Below are 19,811 nucleotides of genomic sequence, written 5' to 3'. Positions count from 1 at the left end.
CCCCGTTTTCTCTCTGCCCTTTTTGTACAACTCCAATTACATGTATTATTGACCATTTTATACTGTCCCACTTATCTCAGATATGTGTTCCACTTTACTTTTTTCTTTCTCAGTTTTCTCTTTGTGTTTAAGTTTAGATAATTTCTATTGACTTACCCTTAAGTTCATTAGTTTGTTCCTATGGTATGTCCTCTGGGCATATAAGCCCATTAATAACTTTTCATCTTGGTCATCATAATTCTCATTTCTAGAACTACCGTGTGGCTCTTATTTATAGTTTGCATATAATATATGCCCCATTTTTTTCTGATATTCCCCATTTTTTCACATGTATTGTTCATTTTTTTCCCATGAGTTCTTTTAACACTTCCTATTGTGGCCACATAGTTGTGTTAATCATTCACCAGAGTCTCCCTCATCCTGCATCTCTGATTGGCAATATACTTCAGAAGGACAGAGGTCAAGAGATAGGGGTATGACCTATAATGGTACAGCCAACAGAATTGGTTACATAGCATTCTCCTAAAACTTAAAGTATTCTCCTAAACTCACAATCCCAAGTCTCTTAGCGTTAAGAACATTATAAAAATTACTGGCAGCCCTACTACATTGCAAAGGTGCATGCCAATGCGAATTTATGTTGCATTTGAGGCAGAAGCTGAAATCATTGGATCGGTAGGGATCAAAATATTACCTTTAGATGTGTCCAAAGAGGAGAGAAATCTTTCTTCCAAAGTAGATTCCACAACCTTCCACAGTAAACTTGTTCAATTTCTCTGACAGGAATATGTTTCTTCAAAAAAAAAAATCATGAAGTGCTGAAGAACAGTTTTGACTATTGTTTTCCAAATAGTTAACTAATCAGCATGGCTTGTGGGAGTAAAGCTGTAACTAACATATCTGAAGGTTATTCCTGAAGATTTCAAAGAAGCCGGTTTAGGAAAACAAAACAAAACAAACTCAACAGTGATAAAAATAATGTAACAAACATTGAAAATATTTTAATAATTACGTTTATGTTGTGAAACTATTTAGGGGGAAAGGAAGAATGAGAAGAAATCTCCATCATTATTAAGAACATCTGTTAAGTGCATATTAGTTTTATGTGGTAGGTATTATATTAATTGCTGTGCAAAAAGTTCAGGGGTCATTACTGTGCATATCAGTTAGCTTTTGTTGTGTAGCAAACTACTCTAAATCCAATGACTTAAGGAGGAAACATTTATTAATTCTTAAAGCTCTGAGGGTTGCCTCCTGGTCTGTGCCAGCCAGGTCAGGGCCCACTCCCATTTGGTGCTTGGCAACCAGTTTGGTCTGGAGGGGTGCGGGTGTTTTTTTTTTTTATATGTGGCAATTGGCTCGGTGTCAGCTAATGGCATGGCCACAGCCACTCATGATCCAGCAAGCTTAGCATGGGCTCATGCACTTGGTAAAGGAAAGATTTCTAGCATCAGAGAGGACAAGCCCCAATGCATAAGACTATTCAAGCGTCCCTGTGCATTATGTGTGCTAATGATCTGTTGGCCAAAGCAAGTCATACACCCACATGCAAACCTCTCACAGAGGTGTAAAAATAGATTCCTATTGTGAGTAGGCCAAAATTTGAACTAGGATTCAGATTAAAAACTCAGCTTCAGTGTTGGGTATCTCATTGGTTTCAACAGTGCAGTAATAAGAATATACCTCTTAATGATAAGTGGCACCAGGAAAGGGATTAGAGAAATGGCCATGGTGCAGTCTCCCACATCACACACCTTTGGTTACTGTTTACATGAGGCAATAACTCCAACTGCATTTGAATTGGAAAGAAGGTCAAAAGCACAGTTTACTATAGGAGATTTTACACATCTGTATCTTTTTTCTTTTAACTTGCTTTTGCTACTGAAAAGAAAATATGCAAATCCTAAGCATTTATCAGTCAATGCACTAGCACAAAATAAAGACATTGTGTAACTAACACCTATGTTTGGGATTAGAACAATACCAGCATCCCCATAGTCCCATTTATCCTTTCTCTCAACATATTCCACTCTCCTCCCCCAGAGTAACCACTATCCTCACTAGATTGTTTTGCCTGCTTTCCTACTTCATACTGTCCAGAACATACAACATGTGCTCCTTTGAATTGGACTTATTTTGTCCAACATATGTGCCTTTTTTTTTTTTTTAAAGTAGGCTCTATGCTCAGCACAGAGCTTAACATGGGGCTTGAACTCATGACCCTGAGATCAAGACCTGAGCTGAGATCAAGAGTAGGTATTTAACCAACTGAGCCTCCCAGACATCCCAAAGTATATGCTCTCTTGTTTTCTCTATGATATTGGACATACCTATGGTTTTATTTTCATTTCTGTACAGTATCCCATTGCATGAATAAACTACTAATTTATTATCCATTCTACAGTTGTTGGACATTTGAGTTGTTTCCAATTTTTTGCATTAAGAATAATGCTATTCTGAACATTCTTTTGCACATCTTTTGGTGCACATATGTACATATTTCTGTTGGGAAGAAAAAAGATTTAAAAAGTTCACTGTTCTTACTGTTTGTGTAAGTAGGTACCCAACATGCAGTGTTTTTTTTCCCCAGCTTAATTGAAGTGTAATTGACAAATAAAATTGTAAGATATTTAAAGTACACAAAATGATGATTTGATGTATATACACATTGTGAGTTTTCTCCCATCTATCACTTCACTTCTCACTTTTTTGTGTGAGAACATTTATGTTCTGCTTTTTACAAATTTCAATGATAGAATAGTGTTATCAACTATAGTCACCATGTTATATATTAGATCTTCCCCTTATTCATCTTATAATGGAAAGGTTGTACCCTTTTACCAACCTCCCCTCATTTAATGTACCCTCATACCAACCTCCCTATGCACTATTGAATGCCTAGTAGTGGAATTGCCGGCTGATAGGAAGCATGTACGTTCAAGTTTAGCGGATGCTGTCAAACAGTTTTCTAAAGTAATTTTTACTCATTTATACTCCCTCTGCCTCTGTGCATTTTTCCTTTAATTTGATGTTATGCATAAATTTTACCTTCATTTTGGTGTCCTAGGTTTTAAGCTAATATGTTCTTGTCTCCTACTTTCTCTTGCTCTACTCTAAAATAGTTATATTTGGACTCCAATTGGGCTAATAGTAGTTGATTCTTCATTTAAAACTTCACAAAATCGCAGGAATCCTAAAGTTTATCAAATTACTCTGCCTAGCAAATAAACCAAAATATTCTGTTTCCCTGTTTGTTAATCATTGAGCATCTGCAAGAGATTTTTAGATTTGAACCTGGGGCTACAAAGGAATGTATAATTGAACTTCTGACCTCTGAGAAGTATGTACAGTAGAGGACTTTTTTATCGGCAACTCCTGGCTCCTCCCCGGTGCCTCTCACCTCTCTTACCACTTCTCCAATACTTGCCGCTAGCCTAGGTGAGCAATGCGGGATCTTTCATGAGCCACAAATACAATTTATCCTCTTCTCTTTTCTCTCTTCGGAAAACTACCCATAAGAATTTCGTTTTCTCCCTTTTTAGACAAAAAATACTGTTAAGGACACAAACAAAATTATTCTCAAAACTTGAGGAATGGTGGCAATATTTACTTTCGCATTTTGTATTTGAAGGAAGAGTCTGCAGGTATTTGTATATAATGGGATTTTCAGACTGCCTTTATATTGTGTAAGAGGATTGCAAGTGTTTGCAGTGTCCTTACTGTTCAGTATTTCATACTGTAAATGATCAGGAGAATACATTAGTTGTTAAGGTAAAGTATCTTTGTGGCTTAAAGGAGGTATTATAGCTCTCAAAATAGATGCAGTTAGTCCTTTTCATTGGTAATATGAAACCAATTTTTGTTTGTGAATTGAATTGTTACATCTGTACAATACATTTCAGAGCCCACAAAGAGTGCTATGGGAAAAGTGAGGTTCTGTTATCGACAAAAATAGATCATCAGTAATCAAATTAACCTCATTTAAAATTAACCTCATTTAAAATCACTAGTAATAAAATTAACCTAATTTAAATCGCTCACTTAGATGTTTCTATAAAGTACTAAGAGCCACCCAAAGGCACTTTGTTGTATTTTTTCCACAGGACATCTTTATCGGGTATATATTTATTTCCTTCTATCTTTCTTCGAGTAAAAGTAGGTAAGCACAAATATGGTGAGGTGGGAATAGCTGCCTTTACCATCCAAATGATTCCATCCTGTTCATCAACAGGAATCACCCTGAATTAATACAGATGTTTTTAGTGCAAGTGGTATAAATCCAGATCAAGTAGCTTAAATAGAAAAAGGATTCATTCATTGGCTCATAAAACTGAGAGTTTAGCTTCAGCCACATTTCAATTAATTAGGGACTCAAACAGAATTGTCTCCTCCTCCATCTGGGGGCTGCTTGCTTTTGAGATGCACTGCTCCTTTCTACTGCAGATTGGCTGTTTCCCCAGGACCATGGATGCTCCAGCTTCAATCAACAGCCTTCTTGCTCTGTGTGCCTTTAGACATGGCCCTGTGTTTCACGCCCCAAACTGCAGAACTACTGGGGAAGGATTCTGGGTAGATCAGCTCAGGTCACATGCTCATTCCTGAAACCATTACACTGCTCAGGGGATTGGGTCCTCTGTATGGCCAGGCAAAGGAGTGCTTTTATTGGCAGGTTCTCAGAATTATCTGATCAGAGAGAAGGAATAATCCTCAGACAAAAATTGCAAATGCTGAGTACAGCCTTCAAAGGGACTTCACATGTATTCGTCATAAAAACTGTTGGGGAAGGGACAATCTCTGGTTAAACAAAACAAGGTGTTATATAAAGTATGGGACTCATAAGGACTCTTAATTCATACCAGATACTTGTTTCAGGATCTTTTCCCGGAGGGACTCTAACTCGTAGGAGATTAAATCCCATTTTCCCAATCTTTTAGGTCTTATGATGCATGAAATTACTGATTAAATGACTAGTTAATTCACTTTAGCAACCATTTGATGGTCACTGAAGTGTTTGATCAAAAATTGAGGTGTTTGGTTATTGGATAATCTAATTCTCTATTATAGGATTAAAAATAATACAATGGTCACAGCTGGTTATTTTCCATTCCTAAAATGTATTGGTTATAAAAAACAGCTACAGTGAGAAACCAGAACCTATAGGAGACAATCTTATTAACAGGCTATGAATCATGCATCCATTTGCAAAAAAACCATCCCTCTTAAAATGTCAACAAGAATGTCTTCCCTAAAATGATATGGTATTTTGCTCAAACAAAAACAATTGGAACATTGCTGTCCATTACTCTATTAAATGAGTATTAAATACTCATTTAAAACAAATCTTACCCTTACAAAAAGCAGAGGACAGAATAGTAAGACACAGCTTTATATGACTGGGCACAGTGATGTTCCCAGAACAAGCACTACTATTGTGATCCCCTGAAGGGTAGTTCCTAAGTGCTAGGTCTATGGCTGTGGTGGTCAGCTAGGGACGACATTACCTTGGAGGGCATTTTGGCAGTGTCTGGAAACATTTTTGATTGTTATTGACTGGGAGATTGGTGTTACTGGCATCTAGCAGCTGAGGCCAGGGATACTGCTAAACATTGTACAATGTGCAGGACAGCCCCCACAATAATTAAGTGACCCCAAATGTCAATACTACTGAGGTTAAGAAGCTCTGGTCTATACAAGGTGCAGACAGAAAGGCAATATTTAACACAAAACTCATGGCTGATTAATGTATTATCTACCTAAGGGGGTAAGATAAAAAATAAAAGTGATCTCGCAGTACAATATACAGGTGCTAATCACACGCTCTTTACTGCATGTGCCTTGAGTTGCATCAAACGATATAGAAGGAAAAACCATTGTTGGGTTCTACATCAGAGCAACTTTCACGTCAATAGCAAGGTGGATGTGTGTTGAATCTTGGGTAGGTGAATAGAAGAAGGATAAATTTCAGGTGGAGGGTAGGAAGGAGGCAAAAATTCAGAAATGAGAGAAACAGCAGTGTCTTTTCAGGACAGTAAATAAGCAGCCCAGCTATTGCAGGGTTTGTGTGGTAGGGTAGCCTTAAGAAAAAAATCTTTCACCAGTCATGTGAGATAAAGTGATGGGTGGAGTCCTGGCCTTGCCACACCTTAGCTGGGTAGACACCAGTGTGCAAGCTGTAAAACTGGGATATCTTCTTACCTTACAGTTGTTGATGTGAAACTTAGGAATTCTAAACTGCCTGCCCCAAAGTAGTGCTCAAAGGATGGCAGCTTCTAGAACAAACATTAAGAAAGACAGGTTGAACTTGAACTTTAAGGAAACCAGACAGAGTAACAGGCTGGGAATTTACTTTTATCCTCTAGGCTAGAGGAGTCATTGAAATTCAAAGCACAAAGAAGTGACAGGATGGAAATAATACTTTAGATTATTGAATTCAGAATTGAGGTAGATAGCACATAGGTGGTCACTGCACTATTCTTTTGGCATTTCTGAATAGCTAACATTTTTCAAAGTGTGAGTTTTTACTTTTTAAACTTTATTTTGTTTTCCCCTGCAAGGACTTAGCCTCAATTGAAAACAGGTCCTGTTTGCTATCTCCTCGGAGCAGTACTTGGAGCACAGTAGGATGATGAATAAACTAAGTCAGGCCACAACATACAAAGGGCCAGAACTATGGTGGTGGTGGCATTCTGGGTGGGAAGACAGTGACATATGCCAAAGATTTCCAAAAGCAATACTGATAGAATTTGGTGATCTGGGGAGAGGGGACCAGCTTTGAAAATTCAAAAATGATGGGAAATCTGTAAATCTGTGGAATTGACTTCAGCTAAGTGAGAAAAGATGTGGCTCTGAGGAAAAATGAATTGTATTTTGGATCCATGAAACATGAGGAGTAGGCCAATGAAGTGCAGAACTAAAACTCGGCTAAAGTTTTAGAGCAAGACGGGACTGCTGAGGTTAGCAAAGTAAATGAGTTTTCTCACGAAAGATGACAGAAGACTTCTCCCACTATTATGAGCAGAAAGTAAAAGAGTGATGAGGTTGGTGTAACAAATAGTGTCATTTCAAGATTAAATAATAGCTTTTGAGCGTCTAGAGTTACAAACTAGCTACTCAAAAGCTAATTCACCCAAAGGGATCATAATGTGTAGAGTTTTAATAAAATAACTTTGGGCTGTTTTAAACTTAAAAATAAATCATTTTCAACATTTAAAAATCAGAAGCTATGTAAAAATCTTAATTCTTTAATTCTCTTGAGAATCTGGCAGATTTGTCAGTTTTTGGACTTCTTAAACAAATTTTTTTTAATGTTTATTTTTGAGAGAGAGACAGAGACAGTGCAAGTGGGAGAGGGGCAGAGAGATAAGGAGACACAGAATCCAAAGCTGGCTCCAGGCTGAGCTATCAGCACAGAGCTCGACAGGGGGCTTGAACTCACCAACTGTGAGATCATGACCTGAGTCGAAGTCCAACGCTTAACCAACTGAGCCACCCAGGCGCCCTGGACTTCTTTTTAAAAGATTTTTTTTTTTCTTTCTACATTTATTTATTTTTGAAAGACAGAGAGAGACAGAGCACTAGTCAGGGAGGGATAGAGAGAGAGGGAGACATAGAATTCGAAGCAGGCTCCAGGCTCTGAGCTGTTAGCATAGAGCCTGACATGGGGCTCGAACTCACAAACCATGAGATCACGACCTGAGCCGAAGTCAGACGCTTAACTGACTGAGCCACCCAGGTGTCCCTGGACTTCTTTTTTAAAGCACAACTGGAACAGAGTAACCGTTGCTGCCTTTAAGGGGCTCCACTCCCCAATCTGACTGGTCTTGTTTGTGTTGAGTTGGCAATTCCTGGTCTAGTGGTACTATGTCAGCATTAGTGACAAAAATAATAAAGATAGTAACACCGAGCACTTAGGTCTATGCCCTGTTCATGTCACAGAGATCTTCATTACTTAAGGGAGGCACTATTATACTGTTGTACAAATGAGAAAATGGAGACACAAAGGTCAAAGGACCTGCACAAAAGTCAACAGCCAGCAGGTGGCATAGGTCAGATAAAAGCCTAGTGAGACTGAAATGTGCAGTTAGCCAGTTTTCAAGTGAAATGGTAATAAGTTACTCGATATGAACCTGAATCTTTTCCTACAAGCAAGTGAAAAACTGGAAGGGCAATGAGAAATTTTCACAAAGTCAATACATCTGAAGTTTTGATGAAATGAAAAGATTCCTAGAAGAGCACTAGGAAAGCAGGTGAGCGGGATGGGCAGTGGTCAAAGTGTGATGCTTGAAGAAGAGATTGAGAGATGGTATGGATTCTGAAGTAACATAAAGGGGATGACCATGGGCGTAGGTCGTTAGGGACATACTAGCGACAGAGAAACCCTGGATGCAACAAGTTGAGAAACAGAAAAACAGTGAGTAATGCATGCAAAATATATAGGTCATAGCTGATCCTTAAAAAAAAAAAAAGCTAATCCTAAGAAGTAAAAAGTCAGAAACGGCAAACATAGTCAACATGTTTCTTGTCCACATATTAAAAGGACAAGAGTGAATGGCAGAGTTTGCATGTAAGCATACCGTATTTGATGCTGTAGAAATGCACTGTGCAGACAACAGTACCGTTCTGTCCCCTTGACTCCCATTCACTGTGCCCTGATGGGACTCAGTTACACTCAAATACATCTGCTTAAAGATAGTTAGGTATTCTGTTCACTGCTTTTGTTAAAAGTAAATAAAATAGGGGTGCCTGGGTGGCTCAGTTAAGTGACCAACTTTGGCTCAGGTTATGATCTTGTGGTTCATGGGTTCAAGCCCTGCATTGGGCCCTGCCCTGAGATCCTGTCTCCCTCTCTCTCTGTCCCTCCCTTGCTTGCGCACTCTCCCCCTCAAAAATAAATATTGAAAAAAAAAAAAAAGTAAATAAAATAGTGAGGAGGAAAAAAAAAATCCAACTAGTTGAATAGGAAATGTTAACATAAATTTCCAGACAATATTTGTTATAAAGAAACATCTATACCCAAGCAGTTCTTTTTGCTTACGTTCCTCCCCATAGCAATCTACACATACCTTCTTCCCTTTAACAATCTGGGCAAAGTCACCGTATCAGAGGTCTATGACTTTCCTATGGAAAATTACCAACTACCCGCTAGTATCATGACCTCTTCTCCCTACCAACTATAGTCCGAACCTCAGTGAGAACTGAGACTTTGTTTTCCTCATGGCTTTATTTCTAGTTCCTAGAACAGGGCTGGGCACATAATAGAAGCCCAATAAATATTCATTATGTTTAAAAAATTATCTACTTTAATAACTCTTTAAGGTCCTTACTACTCAATAAAAATAATGGTTTCCTATTTTTACATTTAGAAATTTTAAACTTAAAGTGAAGAAAAAAAAGCTAAAATTTTTAGTCCATTTTTTTTTTCCTTTTTACCATCCCCCAAGTTTAGCGTTCAGTTACAAAAATAAACCCTCATTTATTTCCTTTAGGGCTCACAGCGCTATGTGTTCCTTAAATCCAATTTGCTGAGCTTCATAGTTAAAAATGCACGGTGTCCATGACAGTACCTTCTAATGACAACTCAGCATCTTCTAACCACCACAGGAGGAGAAAGTGCTAAAAAGAATTTTTCCAGGCTGCCATAGTCAATTAATACTTTTTTTGTTTTGTTTTGTTTTTGCGGGGCAGGAGGATAGGAGGAGGAGAGGATAATATTTATTTATTTACATGGACTTTATTGTTACTTATACTCCAGTTTTTGAACAAAATAGAAAACATTTTGAATCAGAAAATGCCTGAAAGTCAAACATTAAAGATGGTGGTCCCATTACTCTTGAAACCAAACATCAGCTAAAATGGATTTTATGTACTTTAAAAGTGAACAAGCACAAGTTGTCTATTTGGTAAGTAGGGTTAAATGCAGGTAAATCTAAAATTTCAGAGGCAGTATTTTATTCCAAAAGTAATAAATAATATGGCCACATATTAATTGGTGAGAGTTACAATGATGGAAACCTTTAAAATTCTTATAAAAAAGTGGAATTATTTCAGTTAAGCTGTTCACATTTCTCATGACTATGTTTTCCAACAACCTGTTAATCTAAATTAAAAGTTAAATACACGTTAACTCACCAACAACAATATAATGTCAAGGCTCAGAAAATGCACTAATCACAAAGAATTTCAATTAAATGTTAATCTAGCAGTCCAGAGAGAAGAAATGTTATTAAACAGAGAAGTCCTAATTATAAATAATATAACTGTGTATCTGTTTAAAAGACTAACATACCCATAGCTTCATGAAAACACCTGTTAAAAAAAATTACACACACCTATCTTGTTCAAGATGTAATATGAGACTTGAAATAATTCGTTTTTAAAAAAGGGTGACTCCTAAAAGAGGTTCATAGCATCTCATAACAAAGCAAAAATGTTACATGGAAATGGTTCACCTATTTTGGTCTCTAGTTATATCTATTAAAAAAAGCCACTACTAATTCATATAATAGTTCTGTAAACAATTGGAAACATCAGGAAAAAAAAATTTTGTCAATGAAAAAAAATCACTGATTCAATGAGCATTTGATCATTTTATTAACAAAATATAAGCAAGATTACATCCCTCTCTGGTGAAACTTTTCAAATAATTTTATGTGGAGGGCCTTGAGATGTATCAATTATAAAACATGTTTAAAATGAAAAAATTTTAAATGTACAAATACAAACCAGTACTTTATACAAGAATTCTCTATAAAGTTCGTTAATGTAAAAAATAATTTGTTTCAACTGAATATAAGGCGAGTTCAGTTTCTGTAATTTTGTAGCATTACTTTTTTTGCTTTGTTGGAGACTTTTCTCTTCGCCGGTCCGGATGTTTCCTGGATTCTCTGGAGGGTTCAGAGCGTCTGCTCGATTTTTCCCATCGCTTCTCAGCACCATTCTGACATCTATCCTCATCACTTCTAGAACCCGAATGTTTTCTGTTCTTTTCTCTTGACTTTGACCTATCTTTTCTTGTAAAATGTTCACTGTCCTTATTTCGGTGCCTGTGCTCATTTTCGGAAAAAGAATTTCTTCTCTCTCCTCTCTTCTTTTTGGGATCACCATGCTTATTTTCCAAATCTGTGTGCATTTCTTGGTCTCTGTCATTCATGATTCTACTGTAACTATTTCGTTCAGCAGGGACACCTCTGTCTGCACTGTATTTTGTTACGGGATTTCTCCAGTTTGGCTCTCTTGAATTTTTATCTTTATGTTTTTCTGACCTCCTTTCTCTTTCAGTCCTTATTTCCTGATGCCTTTGCTCCAGTCTTCTTTCTTCTTGTTTCCTATCATGTGTGTGTTGTTTCCTGATCAATTTATCTACTTCTTTACTTCTGGTGTTCCCTTGTCCCTTTTTTCTTTTATCTTTAGCTGCACATGTAAAATGAAATAGTTAGCTTTTATTTTAATCTTTAATTTCATAATTTAACAATGACATTTATTGGTCCATTGCAGGCTTACTAATTCAGATAAACTGGATGCAAAAGTAAATTGATTGAACGGAAAGTCTAATGACAATATTTCACGAGATGCATAATTTTAAGAATATACGATATATCACCATTAGTTACCAAAGTACTGTTTTGATCCTTAGACTGAAAGCAGTAAACAGAAACTTTAAATGAACTACAGCAAATGTAAATTTTTTTTATAAAGTGACTAGCATGGTATATTTCCATTACAAATTTTATTCAAAAACAGAAATTTCAGCCCATGTGCATTATGTCATATAAAGTAAAGTACTGTGTCAGATCTGGTTATGTTAATAATCAAAATACATGCCAGCAATATCCCCCTTAAAGGGAGAGGGATGACTAGTTTGCTTAACAGCATGAATATATATTTTTCAAATAAAAACCTCTTCCTACAAAAAACAACAGTTCTGCTATCAGAGAAGCACTACCTGCACCAGAAAGAGAAGTGATGTTATGACATAATCACAGGCTTTATGAGAGCCATGAAGGCTTGATTTCTGAGAAAACTCTTCTGAAAAGGCCTAGAACAATTTAATCTGATAGAATCATAAATATAAATGTTAAATAATCACAGTGAAATTTTAAGGTATAAAACAAATTTAATCACTTTATCTGTGTGATTTCTTTTGGGTACATAAATCAAAGGTGCTGAGATGACCAAAATTTCTGTCAAATTCATATACATACAGAAAGAAGAAAATATGGAAGAAAAGTGTCCACCTTCGTCCTATCGCCACCCAAATCTCACCGTACCAACCTGTATTTCTTCTGCCAAATGCCTACTCTTCGCACAGTCCATTGGTTTGCCACTAAGGATTTATTTCTCTGGCTCCTATCAAGCAGCTCAGCTGAGCAGCAGCTCGCCAAGCAGAAACCATCTGGCTGTGTGCTCCATCAATGTCTCTCTGACCCTACTCCATGCTACTCTCAGGGCTTTGCTGACATGAGAACCCGAGCCCCACCACAACGTGCAATCTCCCGTCTTTGGCGTTTGCTTTACAATTTTCTAATTTGGGGATAGTTCATACCGCTTTTATGCTGTTTAATATTTTACTAATAAAACTGAAAATTCTCTACTGAAATTGTATGATGAGGCAAATTAATTTTGAATCAGCAAGATCCCTTATTGCAGCAATTCATGCTGTGTTCTCATCTGTTCTCAAAACAGATAACCATGAAATAACAAATTCTTTAGAATTAAAAGAGGTGAATATTAAATGAACAATGTTAATATATTTTAATTCAAGAGTAAGACTTCCTGTGGACAAATGGAATCTTACTCTGATAATTTAAAACACCAAGAGTCCCACAATTCTGGCTGCCACACATTACGTGACACACTTTCAAGTGCAACAAGCCAGAGAACCAGAGTGTAAAGATCAACCTTCCAACCTACTAAGACTACGGGGAAAAGTGCTGCTTCTCTGAAATATGCATTAAGAAGTTAAGAAGAGATGACATGCATTTTGGACAATCAGACTACGTCTTATTCAGACTAAGATGCTACAATGGAAGAAAGCAGAGTTGACCCTGGGGAAAACAACAGAGACCTCCTCAGAAAATGGCACATTTGAAAATCCTTTACTACAGCATTTCCACTTCCAGGGAGAATGGAGAAAGCTGTGGAAGACCAGGGCTCCTGCTGAAAACAACTAGAAGTGCCAGATAAAAATGTAAAATCTTCTGTTTAGAGGCAATAAAGATCTTAAACAACTTGAGATGTTCTAAAGATGGGTGGTGCTCAAAAAAAAGGATGGGGGTATGTTGAAAGAACACAGGGGTTAACTTGAAGGAGCTCTTAACTGCCAAAGCTGAAATGATCTGAACAAAATAAATGATAGTACTGGATTTTAACTCATAGAATAAGATAAATATCCATGAGTCCAGACTGATGAAATATATACAGTTAATAGATAAATGGGGATTGAGGGACAACTCTTACTTACAGAAGAAATTCAATTACTCAGCGTAGAAGAAAAAAGACAAACATAAACATCACATTCGGCAAACACCACGGCAGTTAAGTATTGCAGACAAGGTCTAAAGATAGATGCTAAAATTGAACAAATTATCTCTCTACAACACATTAATTTACAGAGAAAAGGAGTTTCCAGAAAGAAATCCAGCAGATATCAACTTAACCAAGTGATCAGTTAATGTCATGCCAGTATTATGAACTCCCAGATAACATGCATAAGAACATAGCATTTCTATGACATTCTGTCCAAAAATACATAACCTCAATCTAATCATGTAAAAACATCAGACAGATCTCCATATTGAAGGGCACTCTAAAAAATAAGTGACCAGAGGACTTCAAAAGTACCAAAGCCTTTAAAAACAAGGAAAGCCTGCGAAGAACTATCACAGGTTATAGAGGACTTAGGAGAAATACAGTTAAATGCATGTAGGATCCTGGAACAAGAAAAAGGACATTAATGGAAAAACTGGTGAAATTCAAATAAGATCTGTTGTTTGTTTAATGTGTTGTTTCAATGTTAATTACCTGGCTTTGATCATTGAACTATGATTATGTAAAATGCTAACACCAGGCGAAGTTGGGTGAAGGCTATATGGGAATTTTCTGTACTATTTTTTCAACTTTCTTTACTTGGTCGAATAAGGACCAAGATTCAAGAGAAGGCAGAACCATAGAGAGGTAAGCTGACATAATATAGCCACTTGCTCCCTGCAGGTTGTCTGCTGATTCAGGGCTGCTGCTGCGGGACAGAGAGACCAGCAGAGCTCTGGCAGCTGCACAGGGCTGGACATACGAGAATGGAACGGAACTAATTGCAATATAGATGTGCAACCAAAGATACATGTCCAGAAAACCTAAAGAACTCCTACAAATCTATACAAAAAGATAACAATAAAACAAACAAAAAGAGTGGGTAGCAAAGGACTTGAATAGCCATTTAACAAAAGGAAACTACCCAAATGGCCAATAATAATATAAAATAGTGCTCAATTTCATTAGCGATCAAGAAAATGCAAATTAAAACCACAATGCAATACCATGACATATGTACCAGAATGGTTAAAATGAAAAAGATAGCCAAGTGAAGTGTTGCAAGGTTGGGGTCAACTAGAGCTCTCATACATGGCTGATAGGGGCATAAACTGAAATAACCACTTGCAAAACTGGCCGTATCTACTGAAGCTAAATGTACACACAACCTACAACCCAGGAATTCGCAGTGAATCTCTAAGTACACACCCAACTGAAATGCATATGTGTATATATACATATGTATATATACACATACCAAATGTAAATAAGAGTATTCACGGGAATATTTCTAAATCTAAATTGTTACTGAGTAAAAGAGATGTTAAACTGTAGCATACTCATATAGTGGAAAACTATACAGCAAAAAGAATGAACTATAATTAAATGCAATATTACAGATGAAGCTCACAAAAGTGATTGTGAAAGATAAGCCAGACAAAGGAGTTCACAAAACATAGTGATAAAGTTAAAAATAGGCACAACTAATTTATGGAATCACAAATGAGAGTAGTGGCTAACATGAGGCAGTGGACAGGGGAGTGGCAGTAGCTATTAACTCTTGTTATGGGTAGCTAGCACATGGATATGTTCTTCTCATGAAAATTTCTAGAGCTGTACACTTGCGAAGTATGTATGCATTCGATGCATGGCACGTGCCAGTAACTAACACAAACCCTCTAATTAAAGTAAAAAACTATAATTTATTTAAAATATAAACACCAGGAAAGCTGTAAGCTGGACTGCAGGCATTATGAATGTATGGTATTTCAGTCATCATTCAAATAAACATTTACCAATGAAATATCTTCATTTCTATGAAAAAGATTCCAACAGCCAATCTTAGCATTATAAATGATGTAATTCACTACAGACTCCAGCAGTGACAGATGATCATTTATATTATTAATCGTGGCTTTTAAACAACTGAACACTAAAATAATTAAGCAATCAACTTATTTTCTTCCCTCACTGTAAACATCACCAGCAATATACTTGTTAGAAAAGAGCCCAATCAATTATAAATGAGTTTCAGTACCTGAGGCAGAGCTCTGACTACTGCTGGATGAAGAATCGCTTTCCTCACTGGAAGACTCCGAACTGCTATCACTGCTGTCCGATTCAGAGGCAGAGGAGTCAGACTCTGAAGATGAGGATGCGGAAGAGGAAGAGGAAGGAGAGGATTTATTTGGCTCAACATCTGGTTTCTGTGCCACAATGACCTTTGGTGTATTTTTGAGATGCTCACGCAATTCATCCCTAATTAAAGATACAACCTCTGTTAGTTTTTGCTCCAAAGGCAACTGTGGGATAACTTTATAAGATGAAAAAAAAATCCTGAAAATTATCCTTACGTTAAACCTCCAAGTCCTATAGAAGTAAAGAAGTTGATGGCAAACCGAGTGTTTCTTGGATTATCTCGGGGTAATAACCCTTCAAAAAATGGCTGTAGGGTTCTAAAAGAAGAAAAAAATGAACAAAAGAGAACACATTGCTTGAAGATTAAAAGGCAAAGTTCATATACAGTCATTTTTCAGATTTTCTATGTATTAGGAAATTAATAAATGAAATACAATCAAGGAGGTGATTTATATCATTTATTAGGTTAGACTACATGCTATCTAAATGAAATGAATAGGGTCAAGTCATAATTTACTATACTTGATTTCTATAAATGTACAACAGAGGATTTAAAAACATTTTTATACACCACACACATATTGTGCAACATATACAAACACACGTGCACACACACACAGTATGTGAATGTATATAATGCAAAGTAAAAACAAATCTCTGTTGTATACATATATCCACATGGATGCATGCACAGCACTATGCATGGCATTGGGGGTTGGGGAAAAATCGTCAACAAAAGGAAGAAGTGATGGATGAAGACTGCATGTAATTACTATTTCTATGGAGGGGAACAAACAGAAAACATTAATAGTACAAGGTGGTTTGGATGTGTCCTTTGGAGTGCTACACCGAATGACTAACCAGCAGAGTCAGGACAAACTGTTTCATAGAAAAAACTGACAAATAAGAATGAGGAAGAGTCTGATGGATAGACCAAGAGTGTATATTTCTAGCTCTGGAGGTTAGGAAGTATGAACGAGTGGAGCAATGTTGGTGCAGGCTGTGGAGAGCGGGGAGATAAACCTGGTGAAATAGATGGAGAACAATAAGTAAGTCTCTGAAGCCAAGGGGAGTAGACAGAATAGCACAGAGAGGGCATGTTGAGCCCAGAATAGAAACTGTGGCGAAGAGGAGAGGGAGGCTGAAGAGCAGAGACCATGAAGAGTAAGGCAGAATGACAAGAAAGTGAGGAGCCACAGTGAGGAAGTGGTCAACTGTCTAAGGGAGGCTGGGAAGTGAGGGCTGTGAGGGCTGAGAAAAAGTACTTGATTTGGCAGATAGTCACTAAGAAATCTGAAAGGATGATTTCAGTAGTGTGAATGCAGTAGAAGCCGATGTGAGTGGCAGGAGGCAATGTGAATATACAGGAAATAAGAAAACTGGGATAGGGATTACACGATAGTCCTGGAATAAGGCCCTAATTCAGTGTAATAATGTGAACAATTACATGACTGAATCATCTGTATATATTCACAATTGTTCACTGATAACACAAAAATTAATATTCTAAGGTTCAAAATTAGCACTAAAAATGAAAATAAAACTGTAAGCACTCATTATTGGAAAACTCCAGTGGGCATGCAAAATAATCCTGTGTGTTATAACTAAATTCAAAGAGGCATTAATTCTGTGCTGTCTCTACTGGGACTAAAATCCATCACTAAAATTACATGTTGTCCTGTGCCACAGAACATGAGATTCAGAGTAGTAACTAACGGATGAAGAAAGTCCTAGGGGCTTACCTCTTGTTTTTACGACTAAGGGTGGACTTATGTCGCTAAAATGGAGGAAAATTCCTGAGTACAGTAAGAATAAAAAGTGCATAACGATAAACTTACTCATCCTTTAATCTTGCATTAAGTTTAGGAAGACCCATATATTCACACAATTCTTGGAAAAATATTTTAACAAAAATTCTACTGGATGATGTAGTGGTTTCCTCACTCAGCTTTATACATTCAAGAACCTGAAAATTAAAATTAAAAAAGACAAGTTTATTTTGTTCAAAAGATAAAATGACCAACACTGATAACTTGAAGTGTCTCTGAAGAATCATCTGTGAATATCTTTCTTTGTCCTAGTAAGTATTACTTCTTGGCAAAGTTTAAGACTACCTCTCTATGCTAATTTTCATAATGCTAAGATGCTACAGAAATAGAGTTCTTTCTTTCTTGAGTAATGTGCTTTTTATAGCAGAGATATATTCTGCCATGAGTATATAATGCTGAAGCAAAGATTACTAGCTCCTAAAACTCACTCATCAAAACATGGATGTATAAGGGTTTGGGGCAAACTTCCACTTAGAGCATTAGGCTATAGTTTTGTATAGGACATATACGACAAGAGTAAAGACAGAAAGAGTGATGGCTTGTTCTGAATATTAAGATCGAGGCTTAAAAATGGAAGTTCATGGAGAGAGGTTTTAGGGCAAAAAAAAAATAAAAGTAACCTCCAGTTTTTATGAGTTCTGTGTTCCAGAAACCCATTTGCTTCAATTGTTTAAAAACTTGATTTCATTTTCATTCCCAGAGGGAAAAGAAAGAAGTAAAAAAATTATTATGATCAGGCTCCTAGGTCTGCTCACAAAATGCCTATTAGTACAGCTAGAAATGTTTAGTACCTACAGTATTACAACAGTCCATCCAATGTTTATGAGCTCACTTTGTTGCTTCATTCTATCATCAGGTTGTGGTATTCCACAGTGTGATCCTTTTCTTTCTTTCCTCTTGGATGTAATTTCCTTCTTTCAATTTCACTTTTCTCATAACCTATCACTTTTTATTTTATATTAGCACTATGGGCATACCTTACCTTATATATTTCTTATGAAAGCAGAGACCATAAATAATTCACTCTGGATGCCCACTATCTCTCTCAAGTGACTAGGCTCTTATCTAGTAACTAAATGAATGGTTGTTGGATGAACAGAGGTTGTACAATAAATGCCAGTTTCATGAATGCATTTCAAATCCAGTGTACATTTCTGTATCAAGAATATCTTATCTTGTTCTAAATAACTATGGCTACATGATACATGACCACCAAAGTAAGATGTATGTGGTATATGAGTGTGCATGCATTTGTACACACACAGAGAAGACAAAAATCTATTGTTTTCCCTGAAAACACCACTAGCTATCACTTTTAAAAAGCACTGTGATGTTTGGACTGTTAATATCACCCCGGGTTGTATTTCTTAACACTCATGTTATTTACTTAGCTTCTCGATCTCATGTTATCTGAATATAGCCTCAAAGACTGCCATTACAGTAAAAGTTTGGTATATATTTCATTTTAAATCTTTTTTTTTTTAATGTTTATTTACTCTTGAGAGAGAGACAGAGCATGAGCGGGAGGAGGGGCAGAAAGAGAGAGGGAGACACAGAATCCGAAGCAGGCTCCAGGCTCCGAGCTGTCAGCACAGAGCCCGACGCAGGGCTTGAACTCACTAACCGTGAGATCACGATCTGAGCTGAAGTCGGATGCCTATCCGACTAAGCCACCCAGGCACCCCAACTATACATTTCATTTTAAAGTACATTTCCTACATAGGAAAAGTACGGCTATACTATACTTAATACCTACTTGAGAATAACAGGATTAGGAAGGAAGTATAAATATCGATCCATCTACTTACACTCCATGGAAGTGAATCAGTGTATAAAAGGTGAGCAAACATCTTAGCAACATTTCTCAATTTGTTTGTTTCCAAGCGATGGATGGTATCATATTGTTCTTTGAATATACTTTCAAAGGATTCCATGTATTCTTTTTTTAGCATGCAAAATCGCTAATAAATAAAAAAAATTGAATGTCAGTACTACTAAAAGTTGACTGTCGATACCATTATGAGTATATCAGATCCTCCTAAATTTATTGAATCAAAAATTAGTAAATCTTTTATACATCACATTACTCAATCTTTTTGTGCTGTATGACAGAATGCTCAAAAAAAAAAAAAAGATAATATGTATCATCCCTATTTACTTGGGATTTATATGCTAAAACAAAATTATACAAGTATCTTATCACAGACACATACATTTGCATAGTACACAAATATATTTCTCTGTGGGTAGAGTTTAGATTTAAAAACTTATTTTAACTCATGATCTATTTGTGCTGCCTGAACATGCACTTGACTTCAA

The 19,811-nt window shown here is 36.7% G+C and overlaps 1 protein-coding gene across 1 annotated transcript in view; it reads right to left on the bottom strand.

The window, feature by feature from the left end:
* Positions 1-10,784: 10,784 nt before the first annotated feature.
* Positions 10,785-19,811, bottom strand: part of CWC22 (CWC22 spliceosome associated protein homolog) — a 55,930-nt gene continuing 46,903 nt past the window's right edge. The window contains exons 16-20 of the mRNA XM_049615418.1: positions 19,301-19,453; positions 17,502-17,629; positions 15,879-15,980; positions 15,563-15,783; positions 10,785-11,409 (exon numbers count right to left, since the gene is read on the bottom strand). Coding sequence (XP_049471375.1) covers positions 10,823-11,409; positions 15,563-15,783; positions 15,879-15,980; positions 17,502-17,629; positions 19,301-19,453 — 1,191 coding nt within the window. The 3' untranslated portion in view covers positions 10,785-10,822. The remainder of the gene's footprint in view (positions 11,410-15,562; positions 15,784-15,878; positions 15,981-17,501; positions 17,630-19,300; positions 19,454-19,811) is intronic.

This window comes from Panthera uncia (assembly GCF_023721935.1).
Source record: "Panthera uncia isolate 11264 chromosome C1 unlocalized genomic scaffold, Puncia_PCG_1.0 HiC_scaffold_3, whole genome shotgun sequence".
In the NCBI taxonomy this organism is placed as follows: domain Eukaryota; kingdom Metazoa; phylum Chordata; class Mammalia; order Carnivora; family Felidae; genus Panthera; species Panthera uncia.
The sequence above is the reverse complement of the archived record's forward strand: the minus strand, read 5'-3'. Positions and strand labels throughout refer to the sequence as shown.